This window comes from Malaya genurostris, chromosome 2, assembly GCF_030247185.1.
Source record: "Malaya genurostris strain Urasoe2022 chromosome 2, Malgen_1.1, whole genome shotgun sequence".
Classification (NCBI taxonomy): Eukaryota; Metazoa; Arthropoda; class Insecta; order Diptera; family Culicidae; genus Malaya; species Malaya genurostris.
Window position 1 is genome coordinate 233,175,299 of NC_080571.1, and position 22,864 is coordinate 233,198,162.

General features: G+C 36.9%; 2 protein-coding genes and 1 long non-coding RNA gene across 4 annotated transcripts; 2 read left to right on the forward strand and 1 right to left on the reverse strand.

The window, feature by feature from the left end:
- Positions 1-347: 347 nt before the first annotated feature.
- On the reverse strand, positions 348-2,124 carry LOC131428138 (small ribosomal subunit protein uS7). 2 transcript variants are annotated; one of them, XM_058591837.1, is made up of 4 exons: positions 2,032-2,124; positions 1,105-1,607; positions 719-817; positions 348-658 (listed from the first exon to the last, which is right to left on the reverse strand). In XM_058591837.1, exons 2-4 carry the CDS (start codon positions 1,600-1,602, stop codon positions 590-592), a joined length of 666 nt encoding a protein of 221 aa, XP_058447820.1. In that variant the 5' UTR covers positions 1,603-1,607; positions 2,032-2,124; the 3' UTR covers positions 348-589. The 2 variants fall into 2 exon arrangements, with proteins under 2 accessions (XP_058447820.1, XP_058447821.1); XM_058591838.1 differs by having other exon boundaries at positions 2,040-2,112.
- Positions 2,125-7,885: 5,761 nt separating this feature from the next.
- On the forward strand, positions 7,886-21,036 carry LOC131429149 (uncharacterized). Its single transcript, XM_058593196.1, has 7 exons — positions 7,886-8,287; positions 8,412-8,914; positions 8,976-10,683; positions 18,181-18,299; positions 18,382-18,637; positions 18,704-19,215; positions 19,275-21,036. Exons 1-7 carry the CDS (start codon positions 8,059-8,061, stop codon positions 20,964-20,966), a joined length of 5,019 nt encoding a protein of 1,672 aa, XP_058449179.1. The 5' UTR covers positions 7,886-8,058; the 3' UTR covers positions 20,967-21,036.
- On the forward strand, positions 14,384-14,979 carry LOC131428156 (uncharacterized). The gene is made up of 3 exons (XR_009229345.1): positions 14,384-14,544; positions 14,670-14,775; positions 14,843-14,979. It is a non-coding gene; the product is annotated as an uncharacterized LOC131428156 (long non-coding RNA).
- Positions 21,037-22,864: the final 1,828 nt, after the last annotated feature.

Genomic DNA, 22,864 nt, shown 5'->3' on the forward strand with positions numbered 1-22,864 from the left:
CTAGCTGTAAATTTTATTTGCGACAAACAAAGCAAATTACTGCAAAATAAATGTCGTTGAGTTTGCGAGAAAGAAATCTGAATGTGGTCAAATATCTTTGCAGATCATCATCTTTGCTCTAGTCCAGTAGAAACAAACACTAATCGAAAGCATGTAAAGGTCAGTGTTTACAAGGGAACTGGACAGATAAAATAACCTTAGATGCTCACCTTCAGATATTCCGGAAAATATGAATCTATACTGGAAATCCTTAAAGTCAATACTGAAAGTGAGAAAAAAAAACGTTGGAATTAAAAGCATTGTATATAACTTTTACCTGTTTTCTGATAAGTAACAAAACTTCGATGTCAATTTTCCCGTTTTTTCACTTCTTTTATTCACATTCTAAAGCGCAACAGAATCATAGTGGTGAATATTATGTTTTTGATGGAATCGCAATTGCGCCCAAGATAACACACGTTGTGGAACGTGCCGAATTATGGGGGAGATAGAAACCAGTCCCAATACGAGCGATACTTTGACAAAATGCTGTCGTTGGATGGATGAAACGGTATCGCCCGGTTGTCTCCCACCACCATGACGAAACTGATTATCGATTCGATTTGGCAACACGCTCCAATTCATCCTTCTTCTTGATAGCATACGAATTAGAGGAACCCTAGATACAAAAAAGCATGATCAGAACCTTCAAAATTGTCTTTTTTATTTGTTCTCGTACCTTTGCAGCGTTGATCAATTCATCCGCCAAACATTCGGCGATGGTTTTGATGTTACGGAATGCAGCCTCCCGAGCACCTGTGCATAATAGCCAGATAGCCTAAAAAATGATATAAGGTTATTTCTTCGCAAGTTTATTTTTCATACGACTAATAGAACGTTTTAGAATGTAACTAAGCACCGGAACACTAAACTCATATTTTAGAATTCAGCAATTTCCGATGTTTAATTTAAAGGTTAGTTTTCGATTCTAATGGAATTGGAAGCGCCCACGTGGTGAAAGAAACACTCAATATGCCTGTATAGAATCGAGACTAGCAGCTTTTTCATACACCAGCTTGGTACGAATAAAAAACGGAATCGCATTTACTTGTCTGTAATCCTTACCTGATTAACGCGACGCAAAGGCGAAACATCAACGGCCTGCCGACGCACGGTACCGGCACGACCAATACGAGTAGAGTCCTCGCGTGGTCCCGAATTGATAATGGCCTGGACCACAATCTGTAGCGGGTTCTCCCCAGTTAGCAGATGCATAATTTCGAACGCATGGCGAACGATTCGAACAGCTTTCAATTTTTTTCCGTTATTACGTCCCTTCATCATCAGCGAATTGGTTAAACGCTCAACGATGGGACACTGGGCCTTGCGGAAACGTTTCGCTGCGTATCGACCGGCCGAATGGGGAAGATATTTAGCGTGCTTCTCCTTAACTGCAATATAATCCGAAACGGAAATGTCCGAAATATGGATGTCATCGCTACTCCAGCGACCGAACAGCTTTATGTCCGGAAGCTCTGCTGGCTGTACGATTGGAGCCTGATCGAAAACTTGAGGCTGGACATTGTCGCCCTCAAAACTTTCAAATGCTTCGACCTCCGACATGAGTGCTATACATTAGAAAGAAAAATAAAAACGAATAAAATTTAAATTTTACCAGCATCAGTAATAAATCGTACAGTTATCGTTTCAACCAAGTTCTTGCGATCGTCTTCACTTTATAACACTATTGAATTCTATTTTTTCAACAACTTTAGTCAGCACCATTCGAAGAGATCTCAATATACAACACGTGCTTGTGACGAGCGACAGGCAAATGAGCGAATTTACCACATAACCCATGGAATAAGCTGCCTTCGTGACACTGTCAGTAGTAGGTTTCGATAAATTTCACATTCAATTTGTGAGACCTGTAACAAAGGTGGATAGATACGAAACGCAGCCAAACTTGGTTGAAACAAATTGTACATTTTTAACCGTTTCTTAAAACATTTTATAAACTATTTCAATAGATATAAGTAAAATGATATTCACTTATTTACGTTTCACACAACCGTGTTTGACAATGGCGTTAGCCGGAAAGAGGAAATGTCATTTATTCAACACAGCATGTTCAAGTTGGCAGCATTGCACAAATCAGCTAGCATCTTCTCGCCGCAAGACAGAAGTTTTTACACTCAACGAATAGTAGTCAAACTTTGGTCAATTACGAAGCAACCTTCACATATTAAAAACTTGATTTTGATTTTGGCAAAAACTGAAGCCGTAAAAGCCCTAAAAATCGATATTATGCTATCTAACAGCTCATTTACAACTACGAATGCTAAGTTGACGGCACGACCTAGCACTCCGAAGAAAAAAACTAGCATACAAATTATCCTGTAACGATTTACCACTAATGACCACCTACATTCCCATCTCAGAATGAATTCCGAATCAATTTCGAGTGTGCGAAAAATGTTCTAAATTCCATGTTGAATTCAGTATTCATTAAGTCTTCGTCTATGATTTGCACGTTTGTATGGTGTTTTTAGTTTAATTGAAACTACAAATTTGAATATATAACTGGAAAATAAAAATTACATATTATATAATATATATAAATCCCAAAGTTTTTCGGATATATTGAACTAGTTGAAATTTCCAGCTTAAACAACAAAGAACTGACATCCAAGTAGTGGCATCCAGAATAAAAAACAATTTAGAAAAACAATACGATTTGTTGATACAAAACGTTCAACAATTTTGCTTTGATAATTGAAAAATATTTTAATGTATTGTTATATACTATTCAATTAATTATGAACATGCTTTTCACAACAGAATGTATAGGTTGCTAAGTATCGTAACAATTCAGATCGTAAAATTTTCTCATTCTATTTTTCTTGGAAAACAATCACATGTACAGTTTGCATAATGTTTGAAACACCACGTGTACAATAAATTCAATTGAGAATCGTAGAAACAATATATTAAATCGTTAGAAATGAAAAACATCTTGTCAAGATACAATAAAATGTATTGTAACCCATAGATCTGATTGTGAATCAACTGTTTATGCTGTAAAATCAATGGTTTTTGTTACGGGATTGTTCATTACTCTAGCTGTACTGCAGAAATTGCATGAGGCGCCGGACGTTCACATTAACGAATTTATAGAGAACGAAAACCTAATGACGTTCATAATGTCACTCAATGTTATCGAATGAAAGTTGAAAATAAAGTTCTAAAGCAGCACTGTTTAAGAAGCTACGAACTAGCTACCAAGAAGTCCCAGTATGAATAAACAATAAATTTGAAAAAAATTGTGAGACATTTCCATTAGTTTTGAATTAAGTTTCCTCTGCGCCGCTTCAGTGAATTAATGTGAATTAATGAGCTCATGAATGTGGATCAACTAAATGCTCCAGCCTTCATCAATACAAGCTGGGTAACGAATTCTTAATCGAATGTTCTTTTCTGAGTGCCTAATCAACCAGATTGACAGTGACATTATAAATGTCGTGGAATTTTCGCACATTTTGCGAATGTGTTAGTGTAAAATCTCAGACTACTTACACCATTTCATGACACTCCAGCTAGAGGAACGAACGATATATTGACAAACTAATACCTTTTTTATGCATCAACTATTTTTGACAGAGAAAACGTATCATGTAATGATATTTAGTCTTGAATAATATTATTATCAATATTCACGCTTGAATTGTTTGAATGTCACAAGAAACAGAAGTAATCAGTTAAAATTAAAGTTGAATGCGTTAAATAAACTTTTGATTACTCAGAGTGAAAATATGCGTTGGTTTAATATTTATACGGTTCATTTTGACATTTAACTCTGTTGTATCATTACACAAGAAAAATCATAGATAAAATTATTCTTGGTATGAAGATAAAGCGGAATTGAATCAATATAGATATAAATCTTCAAAATGATAATGTTTAAACAATGTTGTTTCCTAGAAGGATAAAAACACCATTTTTTTACTCGGAGAACATTTGTTTTTTGCGACTTCGAATGACAATTACACCAAAGATAAACTCAAGACTACAATGTCCCATACCATCCATATAGAACCAGCAATCGTGCACCAGCGAACTTAACAATACAAGTTTGGAAGGAAGTAAACATATGTTAATATATCGAACAAAATATTTAGTTACTTCTATGCACTTTAATGCCTCGTAAGATAAGAATATAACAAATTAAATAGACTCTTAGTGATAATTCTTATTGATTTTTGTTTTCCACTCGATATGCAGCAAAAAAACCGCGATTTTTTTCATATTGCAACTTAAAATTAATTCTTCATAAACAAACTTTGTCATAGTTACGACGATATAGCGATTCGACGCTTGTTGTTTTGTTTCAAATAATAATTGAATTACAATTGACGGTGAACCGAGATCATCGAGGAATCCTTTTTGAATGGTACATGAAAAATCATAGAGCATTCCATCTTGAGTTTATCTTTGGTAACATTACAGAGAACAAACATCCAAGCTAGTACAAACTTTTTCAAAAAAAAACTGTAAAGCATACAAAAATCCGTTAAAAATCACCGTTGAGCACGACTTCACCCGTATGAATTACCATTGTATGAACATAAAGGATTACTGGGGTGCTCGAAGCGCCTCTACAGGAGAATTGCTACTTGGTGATTGCGTTATTTAACAACCGTTAAATTTCTTACACAAATTTAAATCTCTACTTGGATGTCTGTTCTCTGTGGTTACACTTCAGATTAGGCAAAACTAGGTCGGATTATTTTAAAATTACTCAAACTTATCTAGACTAACTGAGATTACACGCTTAGAAAAAGTTACTCAGAATTTGAGTACTAGTTACTCATTTTCAAATGATAAATGGAAACGTCAAAAATTGGGTGGTTATAATCAATGATTTTGAGTAACTCCTACTCTAAATTTGAGTTTAATGCAAGAACTCGTTTTTTTGTTACTATTTGCAAGATCAGTCTAAAAGTTGTAATAACCATTTGTAGCAGCAGGTTGTATTTTTTGTTAGTGAGATCGCGTGTTTCGAGGGTGAGTCGCTCAACACAAACGGTGTTGTGTCTGCAAAAACCGGAATGATAAACTTCGTGTTGTGCTTTAGAATGGAAAGGAATATGCTCAAATGTCATTTATGAGGAATAAGTGTATGATTGGTGCCTGAGTATAACTGACAAGTATGTTAATTTGCGATTGACACACTACTCCAAGTGACCACCACTTGATATAGTATTGAGTTCAATTACTAAATACTTTAATACAATACTCTCAGAAAAGGAGCAATTTTTTTGCAAATTTGGTATATGCGAAATAAAATTTCACTCAAAATTTGAGTGATAGTTACTCTAAGTTTAGTACATGTACAAATAAAGTATTAAATAAATAATGAGTAGATTTTACCCAAATATCGTTTCCAGTGGAAGAACTCAAATTTGAGTAACTTCGGGGTACTCTAAATTAGAGTTGTTCCACTTTTTCTGTAGATGAGTGAGATCTTACTCATTTTTGAGTAACTATTTTTAATCGTGTAGGAACATTATCTCGGAATGAAATCAGCTGTTTTTCAAAGATGGGCGAATCTTACAAAAGTAAACAAATCGAGTTTCTCTCACCTACCAATAAATCGACGACACGACCAGGCACTCCGAAGAAAAATCAGCATTAAAACTGTTCGCTAACGATTTACCGCCAGTTACCACAAATCTAGCGACCCCTTGTAAATGATAAAAATAATCTGCCCGAGCAACACTGTTTAAGTTGCTATGGACAAGTTACCAAGGAACCCCAAAACAAATAAACATGTTTTGAAAGCGGTGGAATAGTTCTATTAGTGTTAAACTTTTTCCAAATTAAGCAGAAATGCATTTAAATGAACTCGATTTTCGGAATTTAATCGAAACTATGGATAAAACATCATAAATATGCATTTATTGATTAAACTATATGTATAAATACTCAGAATCCGAAGTCATCGGATAGGGAGATACAGAATTGCTGTCGTGATGTTAGGATTCATAACAAATGGTCACTAAATTGCCTGCACCCAATATCATCTGTAGATCTTCCGTAGTTTTATCATACTGTCACTTTCGAGAGCCGCGAAAGAAAGAGCCGAAAAAAAATCACTATTTGATCTTACCTTTCCTCCAGTAACGGAAAACTTGCTAAGATGACGTTTTTCTCGCTCTTGTGGCCGGTATATATATGTTTTGAAACAATTACCATTACAGTAGTATCGGTGTAATATGCCGGTATCAAAATTGTTTTGTGTCGGTTGATTGCGCAGCAGTGGAAACAGTATTTCACCTTGTTGGCCACTATTCAAGGATTACTAGTGGAATTCCACAAAGAAATCATTTTACCGTACGTTATGTAGGTACCGCAGAGCACTAGCCTCGCTCGGCTCGTTGTCGGTCATTTCCATGTCTTCTTCGTTGGTTTGCGCTGAGCTGTTATCACACAACGGTTTCAAGTCAGCAGTGAGTTATTCATCCCAATGTCCCTAAGACTGAACTTTGAGCTTGGCATTATAAAAGACATAACTCATACTCCTCAATTTTTACATTCCGCTCGAGGTAGGTAAATCCATTAAAATGTTCCGTAATATAATAACCGATCGGAAACTTATTTTGTTTACATTCATCTTGCCTTCGATATGCAGTAACCAAGGTTATGGTGACTGCTATTCAAAATCAATAATATATCAACTTGTACTGCCAGTTTAAAAAAATTCACTAGCGTTTTCGATTTGACATTTCCAGTTACTGAGGGGTAGTTAAATTTACGATACAGTTTTGATAGACGAGTGGCAGGTCGTGTCGTCGAATAAATGCTTCCAAATGTTACAATTTTCCCTAAAATTCGGATTCTACAAAAGTCTCAATATTTGTAATAAAAAGAACTATACAGGGCGAAACTGTCATTCCATTTGTTTACGTAAGTTTCGCCCTCCGTGTTCCATGTCAACAAACAGGGCGATATTTCAATCGCTAGTAAGGAAGGGCGAAACTATTTATTTTTTTTTTATTTCAGATGGTTTCCGAACACTTTACTACTGGAAATAGTAAAGAAGACGATAAAATTACTCGCAAATTTATCTTAGTCGCGAAAATCAACCAATTTAACGAAAAATACACAAGGGCGTAACTTCATAATTCACACAGGAAGCATAAAAGTAAACAAATCGAAAAAGGTCTTTTTATGTTGATTTATTCAGTAGATATATAAGGAAATTGGTAAAATTTGCATGCCTTTTAAAGATGAACCAACAGTTCATTGTCTAATCAAAAATTGATCTAAGAATATTCGAAAATTTCTAAATAGGATTTGAAACCAAAGTCGAAACATTCATCGACGTTTTTTTCCATTTTCTGTCAATGGTTTTTAGACACAAGAATATCGTATGCGAATCGTGAGTTTGCCTTATGAAGTCACGAAAATTAGAATTCCAATAAAAAGCTTTGTGGAATTCATATGAATTTTTTAAGAACATTGTGCGAAATTTCTAGGACAAACATAACTTCTCTCATATATTGTGGAATTATAAGTTGTTCATATGAAAACTATAATAGTGATAGATGAGATGTATATTGCAGAGGTATAATTTTCATATTAATCTTATGAAATGATGATACTCAATTTGCCTGAGTCTATAATACTGTCTAGGGTATAGAGTGATTTACCTCTTGGATATTATGTACAAATTATTTGTATTTGATGAAACTGTTCCAAAAAAGTCACTGTTGGTTGACTGTAAACGATAAGTAAACAAGCAGAAACTGTCGCTTGCCAGTGCGACCTTTTGAAATTTTTACCCAGAAATATAAACCTATCGCTAGAACCATTCGTATTGTTCGTCTAGAAATACTGTCAAAGTCGAGTTATTTACTTTACCATATTCCGTCAAAATATCTAAATTTTTCAATTATGCTTTCTATTCAGTGAAGAATTTTGAAACTTGCAACAAAACTTAATAAACAAAATCACAAACGGCACTGGACTTAATAGTTCGATTGATACAATCATAATTTCTTACTACAAAACTGGACAATGGATCTTATGTGTTGTATTCCCATCTGCCGGAACGCAAAAACAGATGCAGACCAAAGTGTAGGTTTCCACCCATTTCCACCTAATCCAGAGTTGCGAAAAACTTGGATAGAGTTCGTTGGAGTTGATAGCTCAAAATTTCGTTGGCGAGGAAAATATATTTGCTCAGAACACTTTTTGCACTCCGAAATAATTGAGGAAAATTGCGTGAAAAAGTTGTTAGAAGGAGGTAAGCTCAACAATGCATTCCTAAAACGAATTACCCGCAGTAAATGCGATTTACTACCAATGTTCTCTAATACAACCAAATAAACTAAAGTAAATTTTTATATGCTCTAAAATTTATATTTTAGCCGTTCCAATGGTATTCTGCCCGGAAGAAGATAATTATGAGGATGAATACTTTGTACGTGAGGATGTTATGACCTCTAATGATTCGACGAATTTCCATCACTCCCAAAGGGACACATGCTGTCTTGCCAAACCTGAGGAGGAACTAAGAAACTTATTTTGTCGTATATGCCTCAGAAAACAGTCGGAACTGTTGCCATTCAGTTCCAAACTGCATAATGCTACGATAACTGATATTATTTACGTTATCACTGGTCTGGATATCCAAACAGATATACTGGTTCCCACAAAAATCTGCAGCAGCTGTGTAGCAAAGTTGGATCTTGCATTCAGCGTGAGAATAGAGGTAATACATAACGACAAGAAGTTAAAAAATTTACTCAGAAGTCAACAATTAACAAATCACTATCAATTCTACGACAAAAAAATTCTCGAAAAGAAAAGTTCAAATGAGGAGTATCTGGATAATTTAGTAACTATTGTAAAAAATGAAATATCAGCTCCGGTATATATTTGATAAATATATTGCCCATTGTCATTTTCCTACAATTTTGTAACTTTTGCAGCCTTTAGACATTGAAATGATAGATTTCGTTGAAGCAGAGAGTGAAATTAAAATAGAAAGCGCAGTAGAGCAAGACAAACATACTATTCTTCCAAATCCATTGGATACGGAACATGGTTCATCCTTCGAACAGGAACGTTTTTATGATAGGCCTATTCTAATTAATAATGAATCTGACACAGTGTTAGTAACAGAAGCAGTTAGACAACCTATTCCTGCATTTCAGTTCAAAACAGAGCCTTCATCAGGAAACGAAGATTCAGCTAAACTTGTAAAGCCACATGTCGAAAAAGAGACTGAACGTGTATCTGAAAAGGAGCGTGATAATTTTGCCAATATTTCAAATCAGCTTGTTTCTGAGATTAAGGATAAGAAAGAACCAAGTAAAAAGCAGTTTGTGTTTTCGTGGAAAGAGTTGTATAAACCAAAAGCACCAACGAAGCCAAAACGTAATTTTGAACAAAAGCCAAAACCAGTACTTGTACCTCATACATGTTACATCTGCAAAACTTCCTTCAAAGATGCTGACGAACTAGAGTCTCACATGGAACAGCATGTTGGACTTCTACCATTCACATGCGAGGAATGTCACACGGTGAAATATCCACAGGTGTTCAAATCGCTGTTCGGTCTCAACAAACATCTTCGTACACATCTCTATCCATACAAGTGCGGTTATTGTCCTTCTCGGTTTGCACGCGGAGAGTCTTATACAAAACACGTTGACTCTCACGAAGGTAACCAAGGACTAGGATTCACGTGTGATGTTTGCGGAAGACAATTTGCACGGAAAAAGACTCTAGCGATGCATTTGTCCAAACATCGCGCCATGGAGGAAGGAACATTTACTTGCGAATATTGCGGCAAAATGTTCAACTGTAATTCACTGCTCAAACGTCACCTTCGTATTCATACGGGCGAGAAACCATTTGAATGTAAAAAATGTGGCAGAAGATTCAACCATGAAGCGAATTTCCAGAGCCATAAGCGCCGTCACATAGGGGAACGAGCTCATCATTGTACCGAGTGTGATAAAAGTTTTATTTGCGGAACAACCTTACGTTATCATATGGCTACCCATTTTCCGGGCGATCCACGATACCGTATTCCGACAAACTATAAACGATCTCAACTGACCGATCAGTCGAATAATGAAGTTAGCTTTATTAAAGAGTATGCATGTGACGTTCCGAAATGTGACTTCGTGAGTAACGTATATCGTGAATATTTCTATCATAAAAACGTTCATCGGAAGCGGTTCCAGTGCGAAACTTGTCAAAAACGGTTTCCATTCAAATCGAGTCTTACAAGGCATATTATGTTAGCACACGAGCATAAATCATTTCCGAAAACATTGTCGTGTTCATATTGCCCGAAAATGTTTAACTGTCGACAGAAACTCAAAGTGCATATCGACGGACACGAGGATAACCGGAGATACAAGTGCAGTTTTTGTGAGAAAAGCTTTGTGCAGAAGAATAACTGCACTACTCATGAGAAAATTCATACCGGTGAACGACCGCATGTTTGTCGATTCTGTCCCGCTGCGTTTATTTCGTCCTCGGGAAGAAAAAAACACGAAAAAACCCACCCGGAAGCTAATGTGAACGAAGACATTCAAAACGAGTCGAAAAAAGAAGTTTCAAAAAACCAGACTATGGACTTTAGCGCTGATGAAACAGGTGGTCTTGTAGACTTCACTCCCCTATAAATATGTTATTCGTGCTTACCCTAATGTAATATTTCCATCAAATGGATATAATCATAGCAGCAAAATGATCGATTTATAACGAAATTGACACACTCAATTTAATTAATATGGTTAGTTGAATAAATGTATAAAAATTATATTTATAATAAAATAAATCGTAAAAAAAATGAAATCAAATATTTTACTTTTTGATTTATGACTTCTGGTAAGTCAGTGAAGTATTAGTACTATGGCTCTATAATTATCATATTCTTTTTCTTTCTACAATCTAGTAATTTTGATATCGTTAAAAACCCACAAAAATAAAATCAAATGCATGGAAAAAGTGTGCACGATACACTACAAATATGAAACTTTTTCAAAAATGCACACGTTTCCAACACATGTCTTTAACTGTTACGATTGTAGATTGTTCAAGCAGTCAAGTCAAGTAGATGTATACATGATTTAGCTTTCCATTGACCAACAAAATGTATGTTTAATAATGCAATTTTTAATAATGTACAAAACAATTTTCAGTATTACATTATTTCAGTATTATCAGATATTTTATATAAATCTGGATCACTCGATTCACGAGGGATATTACACCTTAGCAAAGAACGTTCAACGGTGCGATTATCACCCCTATTCTGTACTTCGATCGATTCGAGATATTTCGATCGAATGTAAAAATTTGCATTCTGCAATTCGATCGAGTGATGCTTTTGTATGGAAAACTCGAAATCGATCGAGATACAGAATGCAAAGTTGTGTTCGATCGAAATAATCCGATTCGAACGAAATACAGAATCGGGGTGAATATTTTGTTGGTCGTTGAGCGTTTGTTGAACGGCATACTGCACGAAATAATCGTTGTTTGCAGGAACAGTTTGCTGTCATTTCATTCAGCAATAGTTAGAATCGAAAAGGAATCAGATTCAGTTCTAACTGATATATTATTTCATACTATGTACTCTACTATCTTATGGTAAAAATCAATAGTATATTTAAACCAGTTATAAATATTGAATACAACTGCGTGTAGAGTAAATTGAACCCTTAGTTATAACAGAGACGGCATAGTAGAATATACAACCATTGTACTTTGAAATTATGAAACTTACCATGTGCATATGTATGAATGGACATGGTAGAAGTAACAGGAATCATTCTCTATATAAACATGATATATTTTCTGCCGAAAATTCATTGGTGCACTCAATATGGTAGCGAATACCATGATCATTGTTTCAGTGTAATATTAATTTCAACAACTTGCATACTTATGCCTATTTCGACCAATCACGAGCTGGTCCGAAACTGGCCCTCGAAGTGGATTAACAATTCGACCGACCCACGACAAAAGGGCCTAACTGCATATGACAGTTTCTCTTTGTTTACTTTTTCTTTCACGATTTACCGAACTGATTTTATATTTGACGCTTTACTCTTCGCAAAACTTTCAAGGTAAACCCGACGACACGACCAGATACTCCGAACAAAAATCGGAATAATATGTGTTCGTGAGCGATTTACCACCAGTTACCACAGATATAGCGACCCCTTGTTATTTATTGACAATACTATTTCCAGCAACACTTTTCTGGTTAACAAACGTTACCAAGGAACCTGTTTTTCAACACGAATAAACAAAAACAAACTATTCTTCCATTAGAAACTTTTTCGCTTGCCATCGCTAGCAATTCGTGGTAATATTGTAAAATAAGTAAGTGATAAACTGTGTTGCATTATCTAGATCGACGGAATCATATATTTCGTTGCCTATAGGTAGTGATTAACATTATTTTCAAACATGTAGAAATAGTAAAATACATTTTTTCTCAGTATGTAGTGCTCTGTACTCATATCACAAATTTCCAAACAATTAAAAAACCAAAGAAAAAAGCCTTTCCTGTAGGATACGTTTATCTGAATGCACATACAACAAATAGTACAAAGTGCAGGCGGCGACCATGGCAAAACAAGCGTTAGAAATTAAAGATTCCAAACTTATTCTGCATTAGACACCATGGACTCAGGACGATTAAGAATGTTGGAATGTTGGAATTCATGCAGCAGCTCACAGGCTAGTTCAAGATCACGATCGACATCACATGTATATCGCTTCTGAACCAAACGATCTCCGTTCTTTAACTCGTTTACGACGGTTTGGATTGAATTCTCGGATATTTTTAGGTGACCCTGCTTCCTGACCTCAAGCACAGACGTTCCCATTCTCGTTCAGTAGAACGGCGCACTATTAGTAAATGCTCTGCTTCACCAAAGACGTGAGCGAATAATTCTTGATCGATACGATGGTTCACGATTCTAAACCTGTCAAACTTTCTACCTTACAATTCTTTGTGATGTTTTTTCATTAAATACCCTGATAACAAGTGTTTTTTATGTTTATTATCTTCTGCATTTTTTTGTTTCGATCATAGCGGTTTGAGTCTCAAGGTTATTCGCTTCTTTGGATCAGAACAACTTTCTGACCCTATTTGCAAGGTTGGGAATCGCACCCAGGTGGGCTGCATGGAAGGCATCGCCTAACTCATCACACTACCGCCCTTATTCTGAATAACGACGTATTGATTTTTCGATCGAATGTGGTTCGATCGAATAATAGCTACCTTTGATTTTGCTAGCGTTATGGGGAATACAAATGAAATACGAGGGAAAAAACGATACGACGTTATTCAGAATAAGGGCGTACATCCATCCCCCAGTCTTCTGTATTGATTACCAAGCCGTTTCCACGTTTACGCTTGATGATATCTTAATGATACATTTAACCGAAAAGTTTGATAAAAATCATATTTTTCCACACTAATCGGAAGTGAAAGTAAACAGCGGAACAGTCATTTGATGTTAAGATCTATTGAAAAATTGATTGCGAAGTACGTCCAAGTCCGGTAGTAACCAACCGGTTCGCAGGAATCACATTTTGTTGCCGTTTCGAAATTATTTATATGTTGCAATTAAACAACATACGTAGCCATGGATGACTGTTATTTAAAATCAACAGCTTTCGACCTGTGTTGCCAGTTTTAATATCTTTTCAAGCAATTTCGTTTTGACATTACCAGTTACTGAGGGGTAGTTATATTTGCGATACAGTTTTGATAGACGAGTGGCAGGTCGTGTCGTCGGTAAAACTACAAGCTTTCGATTTATAATGGAAACTTTAGAGAATTTGCAATAATGGCTCCGTAATAATCAAAAGAGAAAGTAAACAAAGAGAGGCTCTCATTTACGGTTAGGCCCTTTTGTCGTACACTGAGCAAAATACCATAGTAACCGTAGCCTGTTTTCCTTTGTCATTTCAACTATACGCTTAAATAGTAGCAACAATCATGATATATGACTATTCACCATCTGTATTGTATAAATTACTAGACAACAAAGACTACGACTTGACTAAACTATTTGTATTTATGACTTTTCTGGCATGGTCATCCTGACAATGGTAGTCATCTCAAATATAAGAACAAATAGTTAAAATCACAATTTCTAGTAAGGTGAAATTGCTCTCAAGCCTTGATATATATGAGGAGCTAAATAGTTATTGCTACCATGTAAATATGTCCACAGTATAATAATGTTACCATAAATAGATACATGGTTTAAAAGAAATTATGAAGTTTGAAAACACTATTCATGTAGTCCATATCAAAAGAATTTATGTAGTAAGCACATTATCGTATAGTGTTTTTTAACCGACTATGTTTTTCATTTCTGCTGACTATACAAATTGTCAATAAACGGGTGTACTTTGTTATTGTCACATAAAGTTACAATACAGCAGACAATTTCGTAACACATCAGTGATTGATTTGAAAAAAATGTATATTGTGCAATTTGGAAGGTCTTGCAGGTGAGTAAATTTTGTAGCTTTACTAGTTTCCGTCGTTGAAATTAAATTTTTCAACAATTTTGCCGGTAACGTTTCTGTTTTCTAGTGAAATCGACGTCCTGTATAATTTTTATTATTCGTTATAGGTCGTTGTAGAAACAACATCAAGCGATTGATGAAAACGACGAACGTCATCCGATTCCCGGATTCAAATCGCTCGAATCCGACGGAAAAAATAACAATATATGGCAGGTGGGTATTGAGGTTTGCATCTGGATTTGGCTATTAATTTCTTCCATGCTGCCCATTCCTGCTTCAGGAAAAATTTCACCGAACAGAGCCTGGGATCAACAGTTGCAACCAAGCAATGCTGCTCCGTGTCTATGTTGATAATGAATATTTCACCAGGCACATCATCATTTGATTTGATGCAAAAATAAAAAGAATTCAATGAAACGATTTTGTTGTTCTTGTTCTAGAATTCAAATTCATAAACCTTTTTAACATTAGCTCATGTTTTGCTGATCTTCAGCATTGTTGAATCAACCACTTCCTTTAGTTTCGAAATAACTAGAAGTGAAATGTCAAAAATACCATGGGTCTGGTTATAGCGAAAACTACAATGTAAATAAAGTTTCGGTCATGGTTAGCCTAACCAACGACACGACCAGGCACTCCGAAGGAAAATCAGCATTAATATTGTCCGTTAAAGATTTACCGCCAGTTACCAAAAATATGGAGACCCCTTGTTAATGATAAAAATAATCTTCTCGAGCAACACTGTTGCTACGAACTAGTTACCAAGGAGCCCCAACATAAATAAACAAACATTTTGAGGAAGCAGTGGAATCCTTGTTCCATTAGTGTTAAATTTTATGCAAACGACGGATTTTTTTGATAACGAAGCAGAACTGCATTGGATTGAACTCGATTGAAATGAAACAACCTTTGAACATCATAAATATGCATTTATTTCTAATATAACAAAAGTAATCAGATAGAGATATACATAATTGTTCGCGTGATGTTTAGATTCATGGCCAATGCTCACCCAACTTTCTGCGCCCAATATTATTTGCCACTCTTCCGTAGTTTTATCTATATCGAAGTAACCCTGCACACAAGACTTTTTCTGTAGATTCCTCTATCGAAGATAATTCACTAGGTCACTAACCAAAAACAAAAATTTCCTCCGATAACGGAAAACTGACTAAGATGCAGTATTTCTCGCTCTCGTTGATGTATTGAAACAATTACCATAAGAGTAGTCTCGCTGGCGGTATTCCGAATACAATTCAATTCATCGTAGCGGGAGGACTCATTCAGCGATCCGTTCCAATTGAAATGGATGATAGACACTTCCTATGGTCAATGAACCAGACCGGTCGTTTTATCGTTTCCCGACGAATTAACTACTTCCAGCTATTCATCAATACACTTGAACTGTTAGCCCAGTACAAGAAACCCCATCTTCTGGGTTGTTGATTTTTGGCGTGAGGTACCGGTGTTAGAATCGCCTCGTGTCGGCTGAGTGCGTAGTATTTCACCATGTCGATCACCACTCGAGGGTTACTGGAGAAATCTGGAGAAAAATGTGGGAACCGCAGCGCACTCCGCTGTCGCCTGGCCACGCTCAGCTCGTTGTAGGTCATATCCATGTCTTTCTCATCGGTTTGCGCCGAGCTGCCATAACACAACTGTTCCAACTCAGCAGTGGGTTATGCGTCATAATGTCCACTACGGTCGAAATGTTAGACCTGGCCGCAACGAATTTCAGTTATTGTAAAAGGAAAATTGAGATATGAAATACTAGAGTGCCTATAACCAGAGTGACGACATCTCATCCGTAATGCTGGCAACAATTAAAAACATTCCATTAGCTTTACATTGAATTGACAGGTCGTTTGCTCGTTTGGAACTGGTAGCTGTCATTCCAAACGAACAGCTGTCGCCACTCTGATTATAGTCACTCTATGAAATACTTACTTCTCTTTGGCAAACAGTAGAAACCGCTTTATAAAAGACTTCAATAACTGATATAGTAACAATCTAAAACAACTGATTTCGTTCGCATTTCAACTCCTGGCTGTATCCCTCTCAGTTTTTACTTATCGTGAGAAGAGGATCTTCTACTCGTTACAGTCGGTAAATCCATTAAAATTTTCCGTAATTAAATAACCGATCCGCAGTTTATTTTGTTTATCATCTAACCTTCATCATGCAGTAACCAAAGCCATGATAATTGTTATTCAAAATCAATAATATATTAACTTGTGCTGCCAGTTTAAATATTTTTACTAGCGTTTTCGATTTGACTTTACCAGTTACCGGGGGGTAGTTAAATTTGCGATACAGTTTTTATAGACGAGTGGCAGGTCGTGTCGTCGGCCTAACCATCTCAATCGTATTAGTTATTCATACAATATACTGTTCAATATTACTATTCTAGAGCCGATACCATTTATAGTAAACATGAACTTGACTATTGTTGAAATCATCTGATTTAATAGTCGGCTGAAAACCACTATACTCGCATGGTCAGGTTGGCCCTCTATATAGTAACTGTTACCATAATATTTTTCTGAGTGTAGGACTATCGAATTGTCAGGTTCTATCCTAGGTTTCGCCCTCCTTCGAAAAATAGCTGAAATAGTTCTTACATGGGTTAGTGAAATCTCCCATTGGAAAGCCATTATTGTCCATTGAGCAATTTGACGTCTCTGTTACTCACACCGATGCAGAGTGCGCAGATTTATTCATATACGAAATTACAATGTGTGCGAGCCGAAGTCAAAGTTTGTTGTGGGCAGTGCTGTCAACTGTTTTTTTTCCAAAAATCTGTATTTGGCGAAAAAAATTATCTGTACAATATCTTTCTCGAAAAATCAAACATCAATTTAGTACGAAAACTGATTTTGCGACCAAAAAAAAAAAAAAAAAGGTCGCTCGACCTGGTTTACCCCTATGGAATCCAACACAAAAACTGAAAATCGGTATTTATCTGTATGAAAATTGAAATATCGGTATTTTGAGAGAGCATATCTGTATTCCTGTATCGAGTCCAAAAATCGGTATAAATACCGAGAAATCGGTATAGTTGGCAGCGCTGGTTGTGGGTTCAATTTTACACTGAGGTAAAATATTTTTGACTCATAATCATACACTGCGAAAAATGCATATAGAATTTCGTAAGCTATGAACTAATGAACCAAGTCGAAGACAGTTGCATTACGTGATGTAGAGTTTCATGAACGATTTTATGTCGTTCTCAACTGTTCTCTTGGCATTGCAGTGTTTTTATTGCATATATGTCTTCAATAATTGGCATGATGCGGCTCGACAAAATTCATTGGGTTATTTCGACATACTCACACTAGCATTAACCTTTCAACTGCTGAGAATAGCCACACCAACACATTCGCACGTGGATTGGACTATAGATGCCAGCTTTGCAGGTTTGTATACAAATCTACAGATTTCTTATAAAGTGTTGCAGACATTTTTAAAGGCTTTTGAGAATAAAATTGTTCGTAAATTCTTTTTAAAATTTACAGTCTTTTAAAAATGGCCGCGCTGTGTTTTGCTCGCTTAACCAGTTTTATGTATTATACTGTATAGAGAATTCAAAGCACGTAGACTTTTTTTTCGGATTTACAGACTTTTACAACCTAGTCTGGAGATATTTGATTTTTTTACCTGGCATCTCTGTTAATGTCAAAATAGAAATGTCGCTTTCGTTCGGTTACAACGATCATTTATATTCTCGTTCGTTCCGGGTTTGTTTTCAATGTTTTTTAATGAATATTTAATTATTTTCGAAGCCAATTTGCCAAGTTAAACTTTGTCAAAATATTTCAGCCATCATTTCTCGAGGAACAGGACTCTATGGATCTTATGTGTTGCATTCCCATCTGCCATAACGCGAAAGCAGGTGCGGACCAAAACGTAGGTTTTCATCCGTTTCCACCGGATCCACAGCTGCGAAAAGTTTGGATGGAATTTGTTGGCGTTGATGCTTCCAAATTTCGCTGGCGAGGAAAATATATCTGCTCTGAACACTTTTTGCTTTCGGAATTGATCGAGGAGAAAAATGAGAAAAAATTGCTTGAAGGAGGTTGCCTATCAACAATTCATATAATACTATCTACTGAAAATAAACACGTTTGTGTTTTTTTTATAGCTGTTCCAATGATATTTGCTCAAGATGAAGATGACGAAGACGAGTATGTTGAACGTGAAGATGTTATGATTTCCAACAACTCGACAAGGCCATCCAATGCTGTTTCAAGCGACGCATACCCTAATTGCGATGCGATTGAATCGGAAATAGAGTTACGAACGCAGTTTTGTCGAATTTGTCTCAGGAAACGATTCGACTTGTTACCTTTCAGCTCTAAACTGCATAATGCTACGCTCACTGATATCATTTACACCATATCTGGTCTAAAGATCCAAATGGATGCAATATTTCCCACAAAAATTTGCAACAGTTGTGTTGCGAAGCTAGATCTCGCTTTCAATGTGAGAATAGAGCTGATACAAAATGACATAAAATTAAAAAATTTGCTCAGAGGGAAACAGTTAATACATCATTACACGTCTTACGATAAACATCGTTACGAAACAAAAAGCGTCAATGAAGACTATTTGGATAACTTGATAACGACAGTCAAAAATGAAATATCGGACCCGGTAAAAACTATGTCAATCAATTTGCTATATATCCTTTATAAAGAATTGTTTTACTGCAGTTAAATATTGATCTCGGAAATCATATGTCAGAAAATGGAAACCCAAAGGCTAATTGTATAGGCCAAATAAAAAAAGAAGCCGAAAGTCTGACAATAATGAGACCATCAGTTCCAGTGGTAAAGCTCATCGATGAAGAACATTTACATGTTGGAAATATTCCAGCTGAAAGTGTTTCTGCACCGAAGTCCGTAGTGACAAGAGACGTGTCTAATGAAAATCTTCCAGGAAAAATACCTGAATCACCTTCTGAGCTTGAAAGCTCGCCTCCCTACGCAAACGAACAATTTTCGGAGTCTGAAGATGAAAATGTTTCCAATAAGAAGCAGTTTGTGTACTCCTGGAAAGAATTGTATACACCGAAAACGACATCTAAGCCGAAACGTTTTATTGAATATAAGCCAAAACCAGTATTCGTTCCTCATACGTGTTATGCATGTAAAACTTCCTACAAGGACGCTGATGAGCTAGATTCCCATATGGAGGAACACGTTAATCTTCTGCCTTTCACATGCGAAGAATGTAATACAGAGGAATATCCCCAGGTGTTTAAATCACTATACAGCCTCAATAAACACCTTCAGTCACACCTTTATCCATACAAGTGCGACTACTGTCCGGCTAGTTTCGTAAATAGTTACTCTTTTTCGAAGCACATCGACATTCATGAAGGTACTGTTGGCGATGGCTTTACTTGCGACTCCTGTGGAAAGCATTTTACTCAGAAACGATCATTTGCAAGCCACTTAGCAAAGCATCGTGCTTTGGCAGAAGGAACGTTCACCTGCGAGTATTGCGGGAAAATATTCAACAGTAAACCGTTGTTAAAGAGGCATCTTCGCATTCATACTGGTGAAAGGCCATATGAATGTAAAAAGTGTGGTAAGAAGTTCAATCACGAGGCCAATTTCCAAAACCACAAACGTACACATACCGGAGAGCGAGCTCATCGTTGCACTGAGTGTGATAAAAGTTTTCTCTGTGGGTCATCACTTCGCTATCATATGGCTGTGCATTTCCCAGGCGATCCCCGCTTTAGGATGCAACCAACAGGCCAACGTCCACGTTACTCCGAAAGTACATCCAGGGACGTTAGTTCCAGAAATGTTACCGATCTCAAGGAATATACATGCGATGTCCCTGGTTGTGGATTCGTGAGCAATTTGTATCGGTCGTACTTCTACCACAAGAGTAAGCATCAAAAAAGGTTTCAATGTGAAATGTGTGACAAACGGTTCGCAATCAGATCATGTCTCGCTAAGCACATCCTTATAGCTCATGAAAACAAACAAATGCCGAAGACTAAACCATGTCCCTTATGTCCAAAAATGTTCAGTTCTCGACAGAAACTTAATATTCATATCGATGTGCATCAAAATAATCGGAAATACAAGTGCAGATTTTGCGAGAAAAGCTTTGTTCAGAAATCAAACTGCATTTCACATGAAAAAATTCATACCGGCGAACGACCTCATGCATGTCGATACTGCGCGGCAACGTTTATTTCATCTTCTGGTAAGAAAAAGCACGAAAAAACACATCCGGAGGCCAATATGAAGGAAGAAATTGTTAGTACCTCTCAAGACTATTCCCAAGAGGGTAACTGCGAGTTAGAAGATCAAATGGTTGATTTCTATGTGGATGTGCGTGAGGATGCGGAAGCGGAAGATCTGGTTGAGTATTCGCCGCTGTAAGAGAAAGTGTTCTAGTATTAATTTACAATAAAAATTGTGCTTTAATATAAGTCATTATTATAACTGAAAACCAGAGAAATTATGTCGGAGAATTTTAATATTTTATATATGCAGTTTGATCAGCTGCATGGGTGGTGGAGACATGACAATTTGTACTAGATTATCACATGATTTTTACTATCTTATTATGCGTGTCGACACGAGTGATGAGAGAAGTTCGTTCCCCAGTGGTAATAAGTTCCCCAGTGGTAATAGTGTTTGAATGATGCCTTTCTTATTAACGTCCATTTCGTAATTTTCTCGGTACTATTGCCGGTGCATAAATAGTAAACAGAACCAACTTGTCAGTGCAGAGCAGTGATTTTTTTCACAGAGGCATTTCACGATTTCACCAGAGTGATACACGCTGGTGTTAGATTCTTGTCTACACAGGGGATGCAATAAGCGAAACATCGCACAAAAAGGAAAGCGCACTTCTTCTCAGTGTCGAATAGACAGAATTTGAGTGTGTGTTTGTAATTAAAGCAGCTGGCGCGAGTGAAACACATTCTCTTCGCATGAATCGCTCTCACACGCTCTCGCCTAAATACACCCATAAATACTGGTACGTGCTAGTGAGCCAACACTTCTGTGATTTAATTTTTAAATTTATAGAAGGTAACGATGGCCTTGCTATGACAATCTTTTTCGCCGCAAGCAAAAACTAAACTCTAACGGTAAATTGCGCTTTTGCTGAATATGCGTGCCCCACGCTTCTCTTATGCGAACCGTTCACTAGAGTCCTCACCGGCGGGCACACTTCGGAGAAAATATCTACATCTACCCCAGAGAATTTCAGAGCTCTGCTCTAGCAATTTTGTGTGATCCAGTGGTTTTATTTCTGTTCCAATTATAGAGATTTTAATCTTAAGGTCATTCGTCTCTTCGGGCCAGAAAAACTTTCTGACCCTAAGGAGTGTATCGATAAGTAGTCAGCAACATTCAAACAGTTATTACTCTGAAATGGCTTAATATTTTGCAGCGTGTTTTGCGGTGACATGTTTGTTTACATGTCGTTTCAATGATGAGTCGAATTGATCCGGAAACGCGAAAGAAAATTCTGCACACTTGGTGCTCAGAAAGTGGTGTCACGTACAACGAAATTGCAAAACGGGTGAAAGTGCACCACACCAGTGTCAAAAATATTATCGAGAAGTTCGGTAAGACCCTTTCCATGAAAGATTTGCCCCGATCCGGTAGGAAAACGGGTCCCAGCCAGCCCGGCCGGGACTTAAAAGTGGTTGAGTACATCAGGAAAAACCCATCGGCGTCGACGCGGGATTTGGCTAAGCAGTTCAACACCAGCATTGGAATGATTCAACGGATCAAAGTTCGGAACTCCCTGAAAACGTACAAGAAACAGAAGGTGCCGAAAAAGTCCCTGCTACAGCAAGCTCAGGTCAAAACAAGAGCGCGAAAACTGTATAACCGGATTCTACAGAATAAAGACGGATGCATCCTGATCGACGACGAACCTACGCCAAGGAGACTCTCGAGCGCTGCCCGGATCGAAATATTATACGAAATCGGTGTACCAGGACCTGGATGACGCTGACACCACGGTGGCGATGGAAAAGTTTGGGCAGTAGGTGTTGGTCTGGCAAGCAATTTGTACCTGTGGTTTGCGATCGTCGATTTTCTTCACGAAGAGAAGAGAATGCTGCCACTGTACAGAAAGCATAAGGGTCCTCCTCTCTTCTGGCCGGTTTGGCTTCAGCCCACTACGCCAACTCCGTTCTACAGTGGTTGTCATAAAATAATGTACAATTCGTGGAAAAGGACATCAACCGACCGAACTGCCTGGATCTTCGGCCAATTGAAAGGTATTGGGCAATTGTCAAGCGGCACTTTCGGAAGGA